The sequence below is a fragment of the Cimex lectularius genome, unplaced genomic scaffold, assembly GCF_000648675.2.
Source record: "Cimex lectularius strain Harlan isolate CLEC.00 unplaced genomic scaffold, Clec_2.1 scaffold351, whole genome shotgun sequence".
Classification (NCBI taxonomy): domain Eukaryota; kingdom Metazoa; phylum Arthropoda; class Insecta; order Hemiptera; family Cimicidae; genus Cimex; species Cimex lectularius.
In genome coordinates this window covers 346,518-367,274 of record NW_019394210.1, presented here as the reverse complement: position 1 = coordinate 367,274, position 20,757 = coordinate 346,518, and the positions used below count along the sequence as shown (strand labels likewise).

At 36.5% G+C, this 20,757-nt stretch overlaps 1 protein-coding gene across 2 annotated transcripts; it reads left to right on the top strand.

The window, feature by feature from the left end:
• The first annotated feature begins 675 nt into the window (after window positions 1–675).
• On the top strand, window positions 676–20,637 carry LOC106672809 (protein yellow). 2 transcript variants are annotated; one of them, XM_014404527.2, is made up of 3 exons: window positions 676–781; window positions 19,141–19,422; window positions 19,487–20,637. In XM_014404527.2, the coding sequence occupies exons 2-3, from the start codon at window positions 19,152–19,154 to the stop codon at window positions 20,458–20,460; spliced, it is 1,245 nt and encodes a 414-aa protein (XP_014260013.1). In that variant the 5' UTR covers window positions 676–781; window positions 19,141–19,151; the 3' UTR covers window positions 20,461–20,637. The 2 variants fall into 2 exon arrangements, with proteins under 2 accessions (XP_014260013.1, XP_014260020.1); XM_014404534.2 differs by lacking the exon at window positions 676–781 and adding an exon at window positions 9,825–9,927.
• Window positions 20,638–20,757: the final 120 nt, after the last annotated feature.

The window sequence follows — 20,757 nt, the reverse complement described above, 5'->3', positions numbered from 1 at the left end:
TCTCTCTCTCTCACTCACTTTCTCGCTCACTTACTCAATTCCACTAAGTCACTCTTATTCTCTCTCACTCACTTTCTCGCTCACTTACTCAATTCCACGATCTCACTCACTCACTCTTATCCTCTCTCACTCACTCTCTCTCTCTCTCACACACTCACTCAATCGCTCACTAGCTCCTTCACAGACTCACATAACATACCATTGCACAAAACGATGACCTATTAGATTTATTATCTGTATAAAAATAAAAGTAACTATTGAACTGAATCACATATTCATGTGATAAATCCTTATTATTCCACTACCTTCAAAGTTTGCCTTCACACTTCACACCTTAAGTGGACATTTTACTTTGTTTATTTTATTTTCACAGTGTGAGTGCAAACTAAAAACAAAAAAATCAGATTTCGCAGAAGCGCATTGTCGCGGATTGCAGATTGTGGTTTCTGTGAATTCCCAATGTTTCTCTGTTCACAAAACAAAGACTTCTGAGGATCTTATAGAAAAAGACTTCAATGCCATCGGGAAGTGATTATTGGAAAGGAAAATAGTCGTGTCATTTTAGTGCAAATTGCGTTAATTCGCCCGGAAACCGGTTTGGTAAACTGGAAGGCCCAATGAATTGGTTTCTTGCGATTGGAAGGACGAAAAAAACCCAGCGGTGGTGTCGCGGCGTCGTTCGAGGCCGTGGTGGGGATCGATGTGGAAGACTTCTTCACCACTTCCCTCCGGCCGCCAGTCGACAGTGGTGGTGCAGCCTCGGATTGGAGAACATCGTTGGGTAAACATAATTCATATATGCTTCCGTTAAAAGAGCCTTCTTTTTATAAAATCGTTATTTTGTTCCACAATAAAAAGATTTGAACTTGAGTAAATTGTCATTAAAATTTTTTTTTTAACAACACACGATTCTTTCTAAGCGTCATTTGGATAAACAGTTTAAAATATACAATTTATTATGATAGTCATGTTATCCTGAGGATCGCTTCCTCCGTAAAATTTGGAAAGGAAAACAAATAACGTCAAAGTCGGTAGTGCATGATCTAATTCCAATACGTTGTGACAATCTTTGGACCAAACATAAAACTAAATTTGCCAAAATACACAGGAATTAAAAATAATTATTTATCATTTTGTTAAATCGTCGTCCGATAACAAGAATTGTCTTCATTTCATATTAAATTAAAAAGTTTGTATTGCTATAACTAAGCCTTGAAACCTAGTTTTTTTTACACGAATAAGCTTCAAAATACTGTACAATTAAAAAAATCAAAAATGCAAAATCAAAACCTTTATTAAATAAAATAGATTAAATGACAATCTTCAAAATTAGAACTTTTTTTTAACAAGATCGTATAATATATCCTAGATAGTGCGTGAGAAAGAGAGAGAGAGAGAGAGAGAGAGAGAGAGAGAGAGAGAGAGAGAGAGAGAGAGAGAGAGAGAGAGAGAAAGAGTGAGAGAGAGAAAGTGAGGGGGGAGAGAACTAATACCAGCTTAGACTATAAGAATTTTCAAGAAATCTTTTGTTTAGTAAATCCCATCCCTACTATAAAATGAAATGTTAGATCAGACTATATTTTCACGTTAAGTGAATGAGTGGGTGAGTGGGATAAATGAATGAGTGAGAGGGAGTCTGAGGAGGAGACCAAGACATCTTAGACTATACAAATTTTCGAGAATTTCTTTTGTTCAGTGAATCCCATCCCTACTAAAAAATGAAATGTTAGATCAGACCTTATTTTTACATTGAGTGAATGAATGAGAGAGAGAGCAAGAGAAAAGAAAGTGAATGAATGAGTGAGAGGGAATCATACGAAAGAAAAAAACCTGCTTAGACTATACGAATTTTCGTGAATTCTTTTATTCAGAGAATCCCATCACTACTAAAAAATGAAATGTTAGATCATACTATATTTTTACATTGAGTGAATGAGTGAGTGGGATTTTGGAATTGAGAGAGTGACTGAATGAGAGAGTGAAAGAGAGAGAGAGAAAGAGAGAGAAAGAGAGAGAGAGAGAAGAAATAGAGTGATTGAGAGATCAGACTATATTTTTACATTGGGTGAATAAGTGAGTGGGATTTTGGAGTGAATGAGTGAGAGTGAGTGAGAGATAGGGAGAGAGAGAGCAAGCGAGAGAGTGAATCGAATGAATGAATGAGTGAGTGGGATTTTGGAATTGAGTGAGTGAATGAGTGAGAGGGGGAGAGAGAGAGAGTGTGCGAATGGAATGAATGAATGAGTGAGAAGGAATCATACGAAATGTCAATACAGCTAGACTATACAAATTTTTGAGAATTTCTTTGGTTCAGTGAATCCCATCACTGCTAGAAAACGAAATGTTAGATGTTAGAGCGGACTATATTTTTACATTGAGTGAATAAGTGAGTGGGATTTTGGAATTGAGTGGGTGAATGAGTGAGAGTGAGTGAGGGAGAGGGAGAGAGAGAGAGAGTGAGAGAGTGAATGGAATGAATGAGTGAGAGGGAGTCATACGAATTTTCATACAAATCTGTCATGCACATTTTCGAGAATTTCTTGTGTTCAGTGAATCCCATCACTGCTAGAAAACGAAATGTAAGATATTAGAGAAGATTATATTTTTTCATTGAGTGAATAAGTGAGTGGGATTTTGGAATTGAGTGAGTGAATGAGTGAGGGAGAGTGAACCAGTTATGTAATACTTCTAACATTTTTCACGTCACATCTTCGTTCACCTCATGATTATGGGTTCTCGGTAATGAATTACAAATATGCTGTCTTCGTAGGGGACCCCGGCTGATTTATGATCAACGATCAGCATTCAAGGGTACCTGAGCAATTTATTTTTCCCTGGTGTCTGGAACATAATCGTGCGACTGTTAGGCTATTTTTCAGTAAAAGATTTTTCCGTACTGTTGATTTTTCTGATCGTTTTTTGAGTCGAAATATTAGAGAAAAAGATGTTTTCAGATATTAATGTTTTTCTTTTCTTGTAATCAGTTTTTGTTTTTGTTTTTTATAAACAACAGATAACGTGTATTATCTGTTGTATAAAAATCGAAACTCTTCAATTTTTCCATTTTAATTTGAAGATCGTTGATACTTCTATGTTGACAGTGGATATTTTATTGTTGACTAGGTACATTTTTCAACAAAATTTTTCGAAAAATTTTACTACAAAATGTTTACAACGAACAAATTTTTTTGTAAACCTCCAGTAACGTAAATTTTCAGTTTTCTGAAGAAAGGACTTTAATTTGAAAATGGCTGGTACTTCCGGGTTGTAGGTGCGTCTGGAGTATCGGAATTGGAGGGTAGAATGGCAAAGTCGTCAGCGTATGTTAGGATAGCGTTGGGATTGGAAGGGATATCAGCAGTACAATATATACAGTAGCGGGCTGAGAACGCTACCCTGAAGGACTCCCAAGTCTGTACAAAGGGTCGGATCCTCACTCTCTACAGTACCTCTTGCCAGAGGTAAGATTTAAGGATGAGAGTGTGTAGAAGGTAGGATGCACTTAAGATTCCATAGCAAACCCATGTGCCAGATACGATCAATAGAGTTGATGACGGTGATGGTCACTGAGGCAGTTGATTGGAGGTATGATTGGCGGTACCTAACTGAAGATGGCGCAATACCGAAAATGGTTTGAATAATTCAACAAGCCGACTATTGAAAACAGACACAATAAGTGACTCTATGTCGGTTCAGCGTTGTTTCTTTTTGTTTTGCAGATTTTTCTGTCTGCGTTAACATTCTTTATTTTAAGTAAACGCTTGCTGATAATTATTGATTTGGTTGTCTTCAGATGTCAAATTTGAAAGAACGCTCCACCAATTTTATTCGCTTCTTTTCCAAATTTAGCCTCGACCTTCATGCCGAGTTAAAAAATGTACGTTTTCTGTGGTACTCGGCTGGCTGGAAATTTATCCGGGATTGAAAAGAAAGGGAATGAACCATGAATATAAGGCACCTTGAAATGTGACCGGCCAGACGAGTGGTCCATGAAATATCTGACCCATATTTAGTGGCTGCGTCACACCTGGCTGATTACCATCGTGGCTCGTTTTTACATCAATAGAACGAAATAGAATTGCGTCGCTTCCACGTTTCGAAGGATTGGCACATTTTTCACAACGGGCACGGTGTAAATTTACACATGGAAAATTTGAGAGAGGATTACTCAATAATTTCGCTTTCCAGAAACAAACTGTGGAAAAATACAATAGACCACAGGCCTTGTTGAAATTTACTTCAATCTTCAAAAATAGGGCAAATTCCAGTTTGTCATTAAACTTTTAGCCTCTTTAAAAGATAATGCAATACATTACTTTTTTTCTGGAGTTTTGTAAATTTAATTAAGCAAAAAACAAAGTGGAGGAGGATTATTGTATCGGTGACAATTTCAAGGGCAACACTGGGATTTCCCACCATTTTGTAAAGATCAATAAATAAAAATATGGTGTCCGTTCGGTAACTTCAAAACGTGTAGTTTTTTGACCAGCCGTCTTCTATTTTCTCTATATACATCATGCCCTTGCTCCAACTTTAAACTCAGTTTAGCACTAAACCGAGTTCAATGTAAAAATTGCAATAATTGATTGATCCAACTTAGAACGGACGTAGTGCGTGAGGTAAACCTAGTTCAGGGTTAAGCGACGTCCATATGATGGTATGTTGTTAAAGATTGAAATTTTGATAATCAAAAGTTGAAATCGAATTGAATCAGTTGTTGATCTCTCTTTTCAATAAAAATTGATCAACTTTTGACATGCAAATTATTGAATGTTCTTTCTTATACATAGAAATAAAATATGGATTCCGGTCTGTAATTTCGACACGTGCAGTTTTTCGACGAGTTTCCTTCCTCCCCTCCCCCCACTGACATTTACATCTTGCCCGTTGCACTAGCTTGATTTAAACTAAGTTTAATAGTGAACCAAGCTCAATTCCAGAATTGCAGTTTTTCATCTCATCCTGAAAATGATGAACGTGGTTCAATTTTGAACGGCCTTCGAGCGTGGGTTAAACCTAGTTCAGAGTTAAACGAAGTCAATTTCATAATATAACATGTATGTTGTTGAAGGTTGAATTTTTGATCATCAAAAGTTGAATTCGAATTGAATCAATTGTTGATCTCTCTTTTCAATAAAAATTGATCAACTTTTGACAGGCAAATTATTGAATGTTCTTTTTTATGCATAGTTCTAACAATCTTTTGTTTTTTAATCAGCAAAAGGTCCGGTAATTTCTATATCATTACGATGTATGTAACTCAAATCTTTTATTATTATTATTCTTTTTAATAAATGAAATTAAACGAGAGGTCCTAGTGTATGTTAATTTTCTATAAAAGCCGATATGACTTCAGTTATTGAGCATAAAGGAGAAAGTGACCTCGTAGTCGCAATCAAACGGCATTCTACACAAATCACTCCGATTCCACCAGTGCTAAATGCAAATGTATTAATTAAACAATTAAAAAGTTTTCAAATAGTCATATTTAACGGATGTTCATCCTTAGGTTTTATGTATCCAATAGAACAATTCGTTTTGCTCTAATGGACTCTTGACAACAGTTTAAATAGCTGTAACGGCAGTTTTCCGGTTTGATGCTATAATAAGAATACGGACAAACGATTGCTCTATTTATTGTAACGTCCGATGCCCCTTTTAGCCCATTTTCTCATAGCTGGTCTGGCTCATTGTAAAATGTATATAGGATCGCAAAATTTGAAAAGAAAGAAAAGCAATACAGTTCTCTCCCCAATCTGAACTGCGCAAAAATTCAAGAAGTGAGAATTTTAAAGTATAAGTATTTTAAAGTAAGAGAGTGAGTGTGAGTGAATGAGTCAGAGCGAGAGCCCCCGCCCGCGAGAGAGAGTGAGTTTGAGTGAGAGAGTTAAAGAAAGAGAGTGTAAGAGGGAGAGTCATACCAAGACCAACTTAAATTATACAAATTTCTTTTGTCCAGTGAATCCCTCACCTCCCTTCACTACTATGAAATGTTAGATCAGTCTACATTTTCACATTGAGTGTGTGAGAGAGAGAGAGAGAGAGAGAGAGAGAGAGAGAGAGAGGGGGGGGAGATCGTGAGTGAGTGAGAGAGAAAGAGAGAGTGAGTGAGTGAGTGAGATAGAGAGAAAGAAAAGGATCTAAGAATGGTTTTCAGGCAAAGTAGCTTGTTTCCGGGTTTTTGGAGGACGTGCTTTTTTTCCATCCGGAGTCGGAAGAGTCATACGAAGCTTCATTATTACAGTCGCACAAATAAATACATTCACACCTATGTACATTGCCCTGGATTTTGTATATTAGTCGCTGGAGTATTCGATATTCCTCCTTCGACCTACACACAATATTAATAATCTTATTTAAATTAAGGTCGATGGGGTACTTTAATTAAAAAAAGCACGTCCTCCAAAAAGCGGAGCAGCGAACCCAGAAACACTTTGCCTGAGAACCATTCTTAGATCCGGCGGCATGCCTACACACTCTCTGTAAGGCGCCAAGCTATAACAATCTTCTATTATGTGAGACAAATCGAGCAATATTTCTCTGCAAAAGGGGCACCTGCACGGACTTTGGCTCAGTGCAGGTGTCCGTGTGTCAACGTGTATGGCCTATCCTTAATAGGGTAAGGACGGTTATTTGTTTCCGTCAAAGGTTCTCGGGGAGCCATCCAGAGGTCATGCTCATGACACGAAAGAGCCTCTCAGACGACCCCGCACATTGACGTTATATTTAAGTGAAGTGGAAAAAGACTTTTAAAGTTAGGGTTATTCTCCTTGCAATTGCTCAAGCAGTATGGGAAAAGCGAACTGGGAAGGGTTTCTAGTTGTAATATGCTGATTGTGTAGTTTAAGCGGACGTGACTAAGCAGACCTAATTCCTCCATAGCCAAATAGAGCTCCCGGGAGTTGCTGGATGTTAAGAGTGGCAATGGGTGAATTTTATCTGCGATGGCGATACGACACGAAAACTCCAGTGCTTGATGCAATTATCAATAAACAAAATGGTATTGTCCATATGCTTATTGATGTTGAAATATAAAATGCCAGGATTACTGGAGAGACATAATTAGCTATTAGTAGCTCTTCAACTCATAATTTTTAATGCTGACAGAGAATTCGGGTTGATGATAGTTTAGTGCAAGTTCGATCTTGTTGACAATATCCGAATGTCCATAAGCCTCGGACAAGTAATTAATTCTTTGTTCCCGTAGATCATCCTACAGTTGTTGATGTTAAGTAAATAGATTCCTTTTAATTGCTGTACTGTGGTCCCATCGTTTCGAATGATGCCAATAGTTTCTTCCCTGGGGAATACAGCTAATTATTCGTGGGGGTAAAAGTATCCAAGTTAGTTGATTTTCAGATACGATGAGTTGTGTGTATTTACAATGTGACAATCGCCAGATTGAAGAATTGCTTTCTCGCACAGGTTCTGATGGTTGATTTGTTCAGATGAGCATAGATATTTAGATTTCATTTGTTTAAAATTACCATTTAGGCTTTTAATATTTACATTATGAATATTTGTTTTGCGTTGCATCAAATATTAAATATTTGGTACAATGTGCGGTGTTTAGTGATCGTTAGCCAACGATTATTTGGAGATAGTGAGATGCGGTCTGGTGTGACGTAGGTTTTAGAAAAACGTTTTCTTTATCGTGCCAACGTTTCGATCTTTAAATTCACTAATTTCGTGGTCCGCTTGACCAATTAAAAAAAAAAAAGGCAAAAAGGAGGGAAAATTCAAAAGGTGCGGTTGNATCTTCTTCAGGGCTCAAAGAGGCAGTCTCAACACGGCACAAAAGAATGGCACAATTACGCAGAAAACAAACACTGAGCCCTGAAGATGATCTCAATAAAGATCGAAACGAGGGCACGATAAAGAGAATGTTTTTCTAAACCTACGTCACACCAGACCCCATCTCACGATCTCCAAATAATAATTTGGTACAATAGTTGTTAATGTGGTCTAGGTTACAAATTACCGAGAGTAATTTGTAAAGTGTGTAACCAATATTGTTAACTAATGGCCTTTATTAGCAATGTATCGAATTACAATATGTTTTCTAATCCTGCTTCTAAGGGCAATCTGTTATTACAAAATTTAGCTATTGCTTTAATTTCCTTAACAGTTCACGTGAGGAGATAATGTCTAGGGTGAAGTTTTCGTAGTTTTCCAATTATTATAGTTTTCTTAAGTTTTGTACAACGTTTAGCAGCATTTCATATATAGTTTATAGTTGACTGATAAAGACTTTCAATTTCTCCAATTCAAAAAAATCATTTTATTTATTGTTAATCAATTAATTAATATTTATGAAAGGTATGGGTTGAGATAAAAAAAGTCAGCGTCACGAGCGGGATTCGAACCCACGTCCTTCGGCTAAATACGCCACTTGAGCTATTGGTAGCGTTATGGCGTATTTAGCCGAAGGTCGTGGGTTCGAATCCCCCTCGTGATGCTGACTTTTTTACCTCAATCAATACCTTTCGTAAATATTAATTAATCACCGTCACGGATATATTATAGGGGACCGCGGTAGCTGAGCGCTCGACTCGTGGGTTCGATTCCCACCGTCTCCCTGGTCATTTTTTTTTTTTTTCATGCTACCCTTCTCCTCAAGTACATACACAAGGTGTTCGGCTACTCGTATTACACACTTTGCCAGTATATTCTACATTCAAAATGGAGCCGAAAAGTCCTAATTAACTATTGTCCGAATCTCAACAGTTTCGGAGTTATGCCCATTTTTCTGATTTTGTAAGATTTCACGACCTTGCTTCAAATAAACCATGATAATTCCAATACTAAAAGGTTTTGGAGAAATCCGTTGATACCATTGAAAACTACGTTAAATATCCAGTAAGATATGATTAATACTAAACTTGTAAACATTGGTGAAATAAGCGTTTTAGAAGCCAGAACGTTGAAAAATATTTTTTTTCGAAGTTGAAAAACGTACTATGGTGATTCTAAACTAGTATTTCCAAACCTAGAGACTAGAAAATTTCAGAAAACGTTCTCCATTTAATAGCATTTTTGGTGGTGTAATTGCTGTTTAATTACTTTTTTCAAAGATGAAGAAATTGATGAAGGAAGGAAAAAACCGTGGTTGACGGATTGGTAAGGTGGAAAGATAAATTTCTTCATCTTTGCAAAAAGTAATTAAAAAAGCAATTTCACCAGTAAAAAGCATATTAAAAGGAGTACGTTTTTTGAAATTTGCTGGTCTCTAGGTTTGGAAATACTAATTTAGAATCACCATAGTAAGTTTTTCCACTTTGAAAAAAAAATATTATTTTTAAAAGTTCTGGCTTCACGCTTATTTCACCAACGTTTACAAGTTTAGAATTAATCACATCTCACTGGAATTTTAACGTAGTTTTCAATGGTATCGACGGATTTGTCAAAAACCTTTCAGTTTCGGAGTTATCATTGTTTATTTGAAGGAAGGTCGTGAAATCTTAAACAATCATAAAAAGTGAAATAACTCCGAAACTGTTGAGATTCGGACAATAGTTAATTAGGACTTTTTGGCCCCATTTTGAATGTAGAATCTACTGGCTAAGTTTGTAGAACACGAGTAACCGAACACCCCGTATATGTTGAAACAAAACGTACGTACTCTGGCTAATATGCAAGTTCTTAGGGCCATTAAAAAAATACATAAAATAAAATAAATAAAAAACTTATATTTTAATAATATTTTCGAAACGCGATAGGAAGACCTGCACTGGATTTATCTTCGACGATGAACAGATTTTTTCCCTCTACTCATCGTTCCTTATCAATTTCTTAGTATAACACGCGGTATTTTTATTCGCTAATGTTATCTCGTCATTGTTAAAATCTAATTTAATATTTAACATTTTCATGCCATTCAATCCGAATAGCATGTCGAACGGAGGTCAAATAAGAATAATTCTAAAGGTAAAAACTGACTTTACTAATAGCATGAACTGTCTTTACTTGAAATTTTGAGATTGTGAGTTTTGATTTGCGGAGGTCAAGTGACCCCTCGCGAATTTATGATTAGTGCTACCCGTATCTATTTATTAAAATTTTTTGATTTCATTACTGGGTCAATAAAATACGGTAGCCAGTTACTTGAATCCTAATATTTTCTTGTTGGTATTTATTCCTAAAAAATGTGCACCTGATCATTGACCTGATTTTCAAAGGTTGAGTTTCGTAAGTAATAATTTTGTGGATCGTGATTTGACTTGGTTCATTGGGATTTCAGAATCAGAAGGTTCTTGTGTTTCCATCCAAAAAAACTTGTGGTCGTGGGAATGATTCGCGTTTCAGATCGAGATGCTCGTTGGTGTTGGTTAGAATGGGTTCTGTGCCTGAAAGTTGTGTTGCACCTGGTAATTGGGCGATTTGACAAAATTGTTTTGGTGGCGAATAGGATTTAAATTTCGGTAAGCATTACTAGGGGGTTTCTTGTCATATGAAGGTTGGAACATGAGGTATCTCATCGATGTTATTTTCGCTTACACTTTTCTTCTTCGTGTTCGTAGCCAAATTGTTTCTGAGGCGGTCCATTTGTGAACAGACGAAATTGAAATTCAATTAAATAAAGATTTTGCTCGTCCGAACCTTCCTCTATTAATATTCAATTAATTAAGGTTTTAAGTTGAGATAAAAAAGTCAGTGTCACGAGCGGGATTCGAACCCACGACCTTCGGCTAGATACGCCGCTACTCTACCATTTGAGCTATCGTGACCTCGATCCCCTCGGGTACTAACTTCCCATCTCAATCCCACCTTTTGAATTTTCCCTCCTTTTTGCCATTTTTTTATCTCAACCTTAATTAATTGAATGTTATTAATTGGTCAAGCGGACCACGAAATATAGTGACTTTAATATTATTAATATTTGTTTTCGTCTTAACTAAAATAACACTGCTACAATAATATTTGACCCTTCTTTTCGCAGATTATTTAAAAATATTCTAAAAAATTAATTCCGTTTCTGACCGCTTATAACTTCAACGTAACTTACTAAAACTTAATAATTGGTGCCCAACTAATAATATTCTTTTAAATTCTGACAAATGTTCAGTTATAACTCTCCATAAAATGAAATATCCTGTCAAATTTAAATACGCTATATCATACTCGCTGCTAATTAGACGTGAAAATTTTAAAGATTTTGGCATCATTATTGACAGTCAGAAAACTTTCACACACACGTTAATAAAACAACTGCTAAAGCACATAAAACTTTAGGATTAAACACGTCATACTAAACACTTCCGTGATCCAGATATACTTAAAATTGTATACACTTCCATATTAAGACCAATTTCAATTAATTTTGATTAATTAAGGGTTTTGGTTGAAATGAAAAAATTAGTGTGATGAGCGAGATCGAACCCACGACCTTCGGCTTCATACGACGCTGCTCTACCACTTGAGCTATCGTGACTTACACCCACTCGGAGGAAAAATTCGAAAGGTTGTAGATTGAGATGGCGAGTTGGTTAGGGATGGTTAGGGATGAGGAAAAATTCGAAAGATTGTAGATTGAGATGGCGAGTTGGTGTCCGAGTGGATCGATATATATATCGATAGATTAAGTGGTTACAGCGGCGTATTGGGCCGAAGGTCGTGAGTTCGAATCCCGCTCGTGACCTAACTTATTCATTTCAACCAAAGCCCTTCATAAAAAGATTAATTAATTGAAAGAAGTAATTTGGTCAATCAGACCACTAAATATAATGGAATTAAGACCAAAATTAGATTATTGTTCACCTCTTTGGGCTCCCTTTCAATCCACCCGTATCAGCCGCATATAAGCCGTTCAAAAAAGATTTTTGCCCCTGATACATCGCAAAAAAACTGGAGTATACAGAGATACACCATAATCATCGCTAATGTCGGATCTGAAATTGACGACTGTTCTGTTCAGAAGGAAATCCTTTTATTGCATATTATTATATAAATTATTACATTCCTTAACTAATTATTCATTACTGCTAATCCGAATTCATGTTCCATCTTATCATTACAGAAGTCATATAACCAATTAGATAGATTGTCTCCATAGATTGTCATAGAACTAATTATGCCAAATTCGGTTTTATACAAAGAACAACAAATATGGGGGGCGTCGGTGGCTGCAACGGTTTGGGCGTTGACACGGCGCTCATCACTGTAAGGTGAAGGTCCCGGGTTCGAATCCAGCAGCCCTACATTCGAACCCGACATACTTACCAATGGGTTTTTTTCAAAAACACCGGCACCCTGAGGTTTTGCAAAAAAAAATGTTTAACTCGTTCAAAAATATAGATTTATTTAATGTCAGTTTCAGTAAATTTAAGCAAATTTTATCATTAGAAAATTAAATAGGGACATAATATTGTATCATTAACGTATTTAGTAATGATGTTGGTTATAATTGATAATTGACAGTTACTTAGTTTTAATTCATATTTCAAATAATTTCAATTCATTTTAAATTGTTTGTTTGTTATTTTTATATGTTTATTAAAAACATTTCTAAATTTATGTACAGTTATAAACTTTATTTTATTTTATTTTTTTTAAATATACTTATTTTAAGGGCATCCGACAGCTTGGTCATTTCAGCCCCGAGCGCATGCAAAATAAAACAACATACATTCAATACGCATGCACACCTATACATACATACCATATACATTGCATTTATTCTATTTAGTAGATGGAGCACATCCATCAACCTGCATACAATATTAAATAATCAAATTGGGGTCGATGGGGTACTTTTATAAATATTCCGGCATCGACCCTAGTCACGTACACAGCTCGCGGGGCGATGGGGTTGCTATGTCGCCATCAGCCCCTCCCCATTCACGCTAATAAATATACTCACACATATTTTGACGGCTATATACAATAAAAGAAAATCCCAATTCCCCTAAAAAGCGGAACAGGGGCTACCGTATCCGAGAAACATTCTTCAATCCCGCGGCATACCTACACGCTCTCTGTATGAAGCCAAGGCATGACACGCCTCTATTATGTGGGGCACGTCGAGCAACCTTTCTCTGCATAAAGGGCACCTGCGCGGGCTTTGGTCCAATAGCAGGCGCCTGTGTGTCAACAGTGTATGGCCAATCCTCAATCGAGTCAGGACAATCCCTTGTCTCTTGCTCAGGTTCTCTGAGGGCCATCTACCGGTAACCCACAAGAGCCTTTATACTTTTATTGTGTATATTTATAATTAGGAATCCGTAAAATAAATATATACTCGCTGGTCCCCGCCTATCTACAAATTCTCTTACTAAAATTGATTTTAATTCGTTCCAACTGGTGAGTTGTATATTTATCACTACTTCGTTCGCTTTATGGATCAATTTCTTTTGTATGTATAAAAGGCGTTGATTTTTGAACACTGTAAACGGGCAGCTGTTAAGATCACGAGGCCACCGGCGTTGCAAGTGCGGTAGAGGAAAGTCATGTTACTAAGGGATTGGGATGACCTGTGAGTGAGGACTGGAATTTGTTGTATCTTGATTTGATGGCGTGGGAATCATAAGGGATGTTGAGCTCATGGTGAAGGGTACGATTGGACTCATAAAAAGGAGCATTTGTAATTGGGTTTTGGTCTGTAAGGATTCGATTCGATTGGAGTTCGGCATTTTGGCTGAGCCTTACATTTCCATACAGTCCATGTCGGTTTGAGTAATGAGTCGGAGATTAAATCTTTTTCTGTTAAGTGTTAGTTTGGTTCGTCTGTCTGAAAGTCGATAGAGAAGTTTGTTTCGTCTATTGAGTACTTGTTCAAGTCTAGTATGCGGATTCCACGTGAGGCGTTTGTTGATGTACAGTCCTAAGTAGCGAACACGGTTGAGGTATACAGGAGGAAGGATTGCTAGGCGTAATGTAAAAATAATGTACTGGCATTTATTTTAATTTATTTTTACCCTCCTTAAAATGAATTGTGTAGTTTTTGGACTTTTATCGCAACTAGGGATCGTGTCCAATATGAATTTAACCTGGACGTAACTTAACCTAAGTATTTCTGGTTGTCTCATGTGCACACAGAGTAGAGGTTTAATCGAAAATACCTAAGAATTTTGTAATAGCAGAGGAATATTATAAAGAACTCAAAATATAAACCTGAAGTAGGCTTTTATTAACTTTGCAACATGATATAGTCTTTTTTGTATAAACAATTGCTTATGTCCTTTAGGAGGTTATCGGTATAAAAAAGCGGTGATTCAAATCACCACAAATTTCTTGATTGGAATTAAATTTTTATTTCTTTCCTGTTGTTTTATATTAATTTTATTTGAATTCCTTTCAGCTGTCTTTGAGCCGAAGGTGAAACGGCATTTTAATATGCACAATGAATCGGTTGTTAGAAAGTAAATAGTTGACCGTTCCGGTCGTGAGCGGTTCGATGATGTAACTTGAGAATTTTCGGATGACGGATCGCCATTCGATAAATATCGAATACGACGGTTAAACTCCTTATTATACGAAGGACACAAAAGATTGCTTTCTTTTCCTTGTACGATTTGGCATTGTACAGTCACGATTATCCGTGCACGATCTATTATTCAAGTATGACGGCTAATAAGTTTCGATCTTAAAATTACAGGACGTATCGTAATTGCATTGCCGGTTGCATTTGAAGAACAGGAGAAAAAGTTCATCCCTTGTTGAAGGTCGAACGGTTGCAGCAAACATTCTCCCCATATGATGATAAACTGAAAAATTAATGACGATTACGTTCTGCAATGTTAATGTGTCAATAAGGAATTTTGAAAGAGGGAAATGTCTGGGTTTACAATTTTGAGGACAGATAAGGAAGACATTGAATCTTTGGATTTCAAATTGTCAAAGGGTGGCTTTGTTCCCACCAACTTCCGTTTCTTTATGCGAATAAACCGGATATTATTCATTCATAACAATAAATCCTTCCTCAGTTCACTTCATTACAATACTCATTATGATGATAAGTACGTTGAAGATCACTTTTGTTACAGTACAATTCAATAGTTCTTATCAGGGCCAATCAACTTGGTTTAAACTCAGTTTACTACTGAACCGAGTTCAACATAAAAATTTCCGTTTTTCCATTCACCTTGAACCAAATTCAAATGATAAACCTGGTTCAATTTTGAACGACTATCGAGCGGGGGTTAAACCTTGTTCAGATTTAAGCTACATCCATTTCATAATAACATGTACGTTCTAAAAGATAGAATTTTTCATCATCAAAAGTTGAATTCGAATTGAATCAGTTGTTGATCTCTCTTTTCAATAAAAATTGATCCACTTTTGACATGCAAATTATTGAATGTTCTTTCTTATATATATAAATAAAACATGGATTCCGTTCTGTATCTTCCACACGTGCAGTTTTTCGACGAGTTTCCTTCCACCCCTCCCCCCACTGACATTTACATCAACCCGTTGCACTAGCTTGGTTTAAACTAAGTTTAGTACTGAACCAAGTTCAATTCCAGAATTGCAGTTTTTCATCTCATCATGAACCTAGTTCAAACGATGGACATAGTTCAATTTTGAACGGGGGTTAAACCTAGTTCAGAGTTAAGTGACGTCCATTTCATGATATAACATGTACGCTCTTAAAGATTGAATTTTTGATAATCAAAAATTGAAATCGAATTGAATCAGTTGTTGGTCTCTCTTTTCAATAAAATTGATCAACTTTTGATATGCAAATTATTGAATGTTCTTACACATAGAAATAAAACATGGATTCCGGTCTGTAATTTCGACACGTGCAGTTTTTCGACGAGTTTCTTCCCCCCGCCTCCTGACATTTACATCTTGCCCGTTGCACTAGCTTGGTTTAAACTAAGTTTAGTACTGAACCAAGTTCAACTCCAAAATTGCGGTTTTTCATCTCATCCTGAACCTAGCTCAGAGTTAAGCGACGTTCATTTCATAATATAACATATACGTTGTTAAAGATCGATTTTTTCATCAACAGAAGCTAAAACATCATCAAATCAGTTTTTAGTAATTATTTATATCACTACTTTGATGGTAATTTAATTGATATTGTAAATGGTTGTAAATATAGTGAGTCAAAGTTTCTTCTTCTTCGTCTTCTCTACCTCCTTTGTGGCAATTTTCTTTATTATCGATGAGCAATTCAGACAAAACTCGTTTCAAATGTGGTCATAATTGCTTTTCGCAACTTTCACCTTATCAAATCGATTTATTAGTCCGGGATAATTTAAGCCCGCGGTGGTTTTTCGCAAGGGACGCTAAGCTTTCTTTTAAACTGTAGCATGTAAAAGAAAGCTCAATGTTGTAACGAATCCTCGAAATAGTAAAGAGCACCCATCGAAACAAGGTCGACATGACTTCACATCGCAATTATTCCCGTTAACCACTATCAGTGCTTAATTAGCCGAAGCTGTCTAATTTTACAACTTTTTTCGACAGCCGTTGGTAAATCAGGTTTTTCCGTCTCGTAAAAAATGTAATCAATTCGTAATGTTATAAGATAGCAATGTTCACGCGTTCCAGTTCCTTGTGTGATAATTGCTAATAAAAAAAATAATAACAAAAAATAAATGATACAGCATTGTCTTCTTTTTCTGACTGAAATAAATAGATAAACATTCGTAATGCAGAAATACTAACTAACGAAGACAGTACTGGAAATAATATTCAGTTATCACATTAATATTTGATACAGTTGATGAGTTTATGTTAATTTAATACTGATAAGCAATTTGATTAATTTAATAGGTCATCACNAGAAAGAGAGAGAGAGAGCGTGAGTGGGAAAGAGATAGTAAGTGAGAGAGGTAATGAATGAGAAAGTGAGAAAAATGAGTGAGTGAGAGAGAGAGAGAGAGAGAGAGAGAGAGAGAGAGAGAGAGAGAGAGAGAGAACGAGAGATAGAGATAGATAGATAGATAGATAGATAGAGAGAGAGCGTGAGTGGGAAAGAGATAGTAAGTGAGAGAGGTAGTGAGCTAGTGTGAGGGAGAGAAAATGTGAGTGAGCGAGTTAGTGGGAAAGAGACTGACTGAGGGAGGTGGTGAGTGAATAAGAGAGAAAAAGTGAGTGAGTGAGAAAGAGAGTGAATTAGTGTGAAGGAGAGAAAATGTGAGTGAACGAGTGAGAGAGGTAGAGAGTGAGTGGGAGAGAGAAAGTGAGTGAGCGAATGAGAGAGAGAATATGAAAGAAAGAGCGGGAGAGATAGAGCGAGTAAAAGAGAGAGAGGGAGAGAGAGTAAGAGAGAATGAGTTAGAGAGGTAGTGAGAAAGGGAGAGAGTGTGAGAAAGAGAGTGAGTGAGGGAGGTAGTGAATGAGAAAGAGAGAAAAAGTGAGTGACAGAGAGAGCGTGAGTGAGAAAGAGATAGTAAGTCAGAGAGGGATTGTGTTAGTGTGAGGGAGAGAAAATGTGAGTGAGCGAGTGAGAGAGGTAGTGGGAAAGAGAGTGACTGAGGGAAGTGGTGAGTGAGTAAGAGAGAAAAAGTGAGTGAGTGAGTGAGAAAGAGAGAGTGAATTAGTGTGAGGAAGAGAAAATGTGAGTGAATGAGTGAGCGAATGAGAGAGAGTATGAGAGAAAGAGCGGGGGAGAGATAGAGTGCGAGAAAAAGAGAGAGGGATTGAGGGGGAGAAACAGAGAGAAATGAAGAAAGAAAGAGAGGGAGGGGGAGAGAGAAAGTGAGTGAGGTAGTGAGTTGATGTGAGGGAGAGAAAATGTGAGCGAGCGAGTAATAGAGAGAAAGTGAGGGAGTGAATGAGAGTGTGAGAAAGAGCTGGAGAGAGAGAGAAAGAGAAAGTGAAAAAGGTAGTGAGTGAGTGAGAGAGAGAAGTGATTGAGAAAGAGAGAATGAGAGGGAGCATAATTTATTAAGGTTCAGTGCATGCAATATATGGGAATATGGTAGCTGAAGGTTATGGGTCGAAAATTCTATGCTATTTATTTTGAAAAGAAGGGAACATAAAAGAGAGTGCTGCACAAAACCTAAAATGTTTGGCAGAATTTTATAACCCGAGATGCCACATTTTAATTTTCACTTACACCCATCCTGACACATACATCAATACTTTTCGCAGATGATACTGCTATCCCGTCTTCTAATTAAGATCCCGCCCTCTCATATCGCTACCTACAGGCTCACCTTACCAACCTAGAACCTTGGTAATGAAAAATGTTGCTTAACAACAAACGATTGATATACGATAATAAAGCCTATTTCTATGTACAGATTGAACTGTGGGGTTTAACCAAACATTCCAACTACCATTGTATACAGATTTACTGTATACCAAACTCAACGTGAAAAATAGTAAACATTCCCTTCTATGTTATGTATCCAATCATACATAATGACCTTAACATTCATTTTGTAAAATATGTCATAAAATCCCGGTACACAAAATTTCACAAATCCCTTTCATCATTGCAAGCATCCCGTACTATTCTCAAGAATCCACCCAAGAGATTAAACTGGTGGTGGCATCATGGCCTGTTGGGCAGTGAGACTTGCCTCGAAAGGTCGTCACTGGATGATTCTTCGCATTCTAGTGCTAGATTGTTAATTTTATTTTAATTACCACATTTTTACATTTGTACACATCAAAAATTTTACTCGTGGTTTATTCTAATAAATACTGTTGTAAAACAAAAGAATTAAAAAAAATTACAAAGCGAGAAATATTTCTTGAACTAACGACTATATGGAGAATTGGTTTTTTATTACTATTAGCAAATGGCTTGCTGTAACTTTAATATTTAGGCAAGTTCTGATTGCGTAATTAACATCATTTTTTTATGAATGTTCATTATAGGTGTCGAATGATGAACAATTTATCTGCAAATGGCCCAGTGGCATAAACTTGTTAATAAAGCCTAAATTATTTTAGTAATCCATGTTTAGTGGTGATTATTAATTCTATCAATCGTGTATTTTATGCTCATTTTCAATGAAGGTGACCTCATGTTGAGAAGACGTAGTGTTCATCGTGATATTTTTGGCTGTCATTGCTGCACTGGTCATTATTGTCCATCTAGGGACGGTTAAACTGCACATATTCAACTTAATTTTATAATTTTTGTAAATAGTTGCATGATTATTATATAGAAATTGCATTACTTGAGTTGTTTTCTTTTTAACAGACATTTCAGTTGTTTTTGCCTTTTTGTAGATTGAAACAAGATGTGGACTATCAGGGTATTGACATTGCTTGGCAGTACTCTCGTTGCACTTGGGAGCAGCGAGAAAATGAAAGAAGTCTTTAAGTGGAAACAAGTCGATTATGCATTTCCAAATGAAGCTGCTCGTAATATGTCTGTAACCATGCAAGAATTCAAGCAAAGACATAATCTGCCTTTGGGAATTGAAATATGGAACGATAAAGTGTTTGTCACTGTACCTAGGTGGAGATCTGGTGTCCCATCATCATTAAACTATGTAAAATTAAACAGTGGTAAGTAGTATTTTAATTTATTATTTAATGATAAAACAGAGCATACATTTAATCATTTTTCCAGGTGAATCTCCATTACTTGTTCCATATCCCGACTGGGAGACTAACAACATCACCAGCAAACCGCATGAAGAGAAAATTGTTAGCACGTTCCGTGTTCGGGCTGACGAATGTGATAGACTTTGGGTCATCGACTCTGGTCTGGCTGATTTGCTGGAAGCCCCTCAATTACTGACTCCCCCTAAATTAATGGTTTATGATTTAAAAACTGATAAACTCCTCAGGGTATATCCTCTTAAACCTACCGATGCCAAAGCAGAATCATTCTTTGCCAACATCGTTGTTGACGTTTCGAAAGATAAATGTGATGAAGCTAATGCATACCTTGCTGATTTAGGAAACTTTGGATTAGTAGTTTATGATTGGAAAACAAACGATTCTTGGAGGGTTCAACATCACTTTTTCTATTTTGATCCTCTCGCTGGCAATTATAACATTGGAGGAGTTAATTTCCAATGGAATGATGGACTTTTTGGAATTGCCCTTGGACCCAATGATAGTGATGGACATAGAACAATGTATTTCCATCCACTTTCAAGCACTAGGGAGTTTGCAGTTTCAACGAAAATTGTTAAAAATAAGAGTATCGCATCAGAAAGCTATTATGAATACAAGATTCTTGGATCGAGAGGACCTGACTCTCAAGCGACTACTTCGTTCCTCGATGAAAAATCAGGTGTCCTTTTCTACACTCAGGTCAACAAAGATGGAATCGGTTGCTGGAATTCGCTCACCCATAGAAATGATTATTCCGCTGATACAAACGGTCTTGTGGCAAGTGACAACCAAACAATGGTATTTCCAAATGACCTGAAAATCGACCGCAATAGAAATCTCTGGGTTATCACAGACAGATTGCCTGCATTTATATACAGACAATTGGACCCTGAAGAAGTTAATTTCAGAATACTGATGGCGCCAGTTGATGAATTGGTCAAAGGAACAGTTTGTGACAACGTTGAAAAAAAAGCCCAATAACTTGTTTTGAGACAGTTCAATTAAAAATCCAATGCAGTGTAAAAAATGCATAAAAAACGTACACTCATACTACTTTACTCAAGCAGAATTCTTGATCATGAGTTATTAAAATATTTTGTAATTCGCAACAACAGTGCAACAAAAATTTCTCATTTTTAAATAAACTTTTATATTAAATGAATTTTTTTTTACCAATTTCCTATTATAATTCAAAGTGTGTGGGGTTTAGTGTCCGTTAGTTAATGATTATTTTTTGATCGTGAGGGCACTCTCAACACGATACACAAGAATGACACA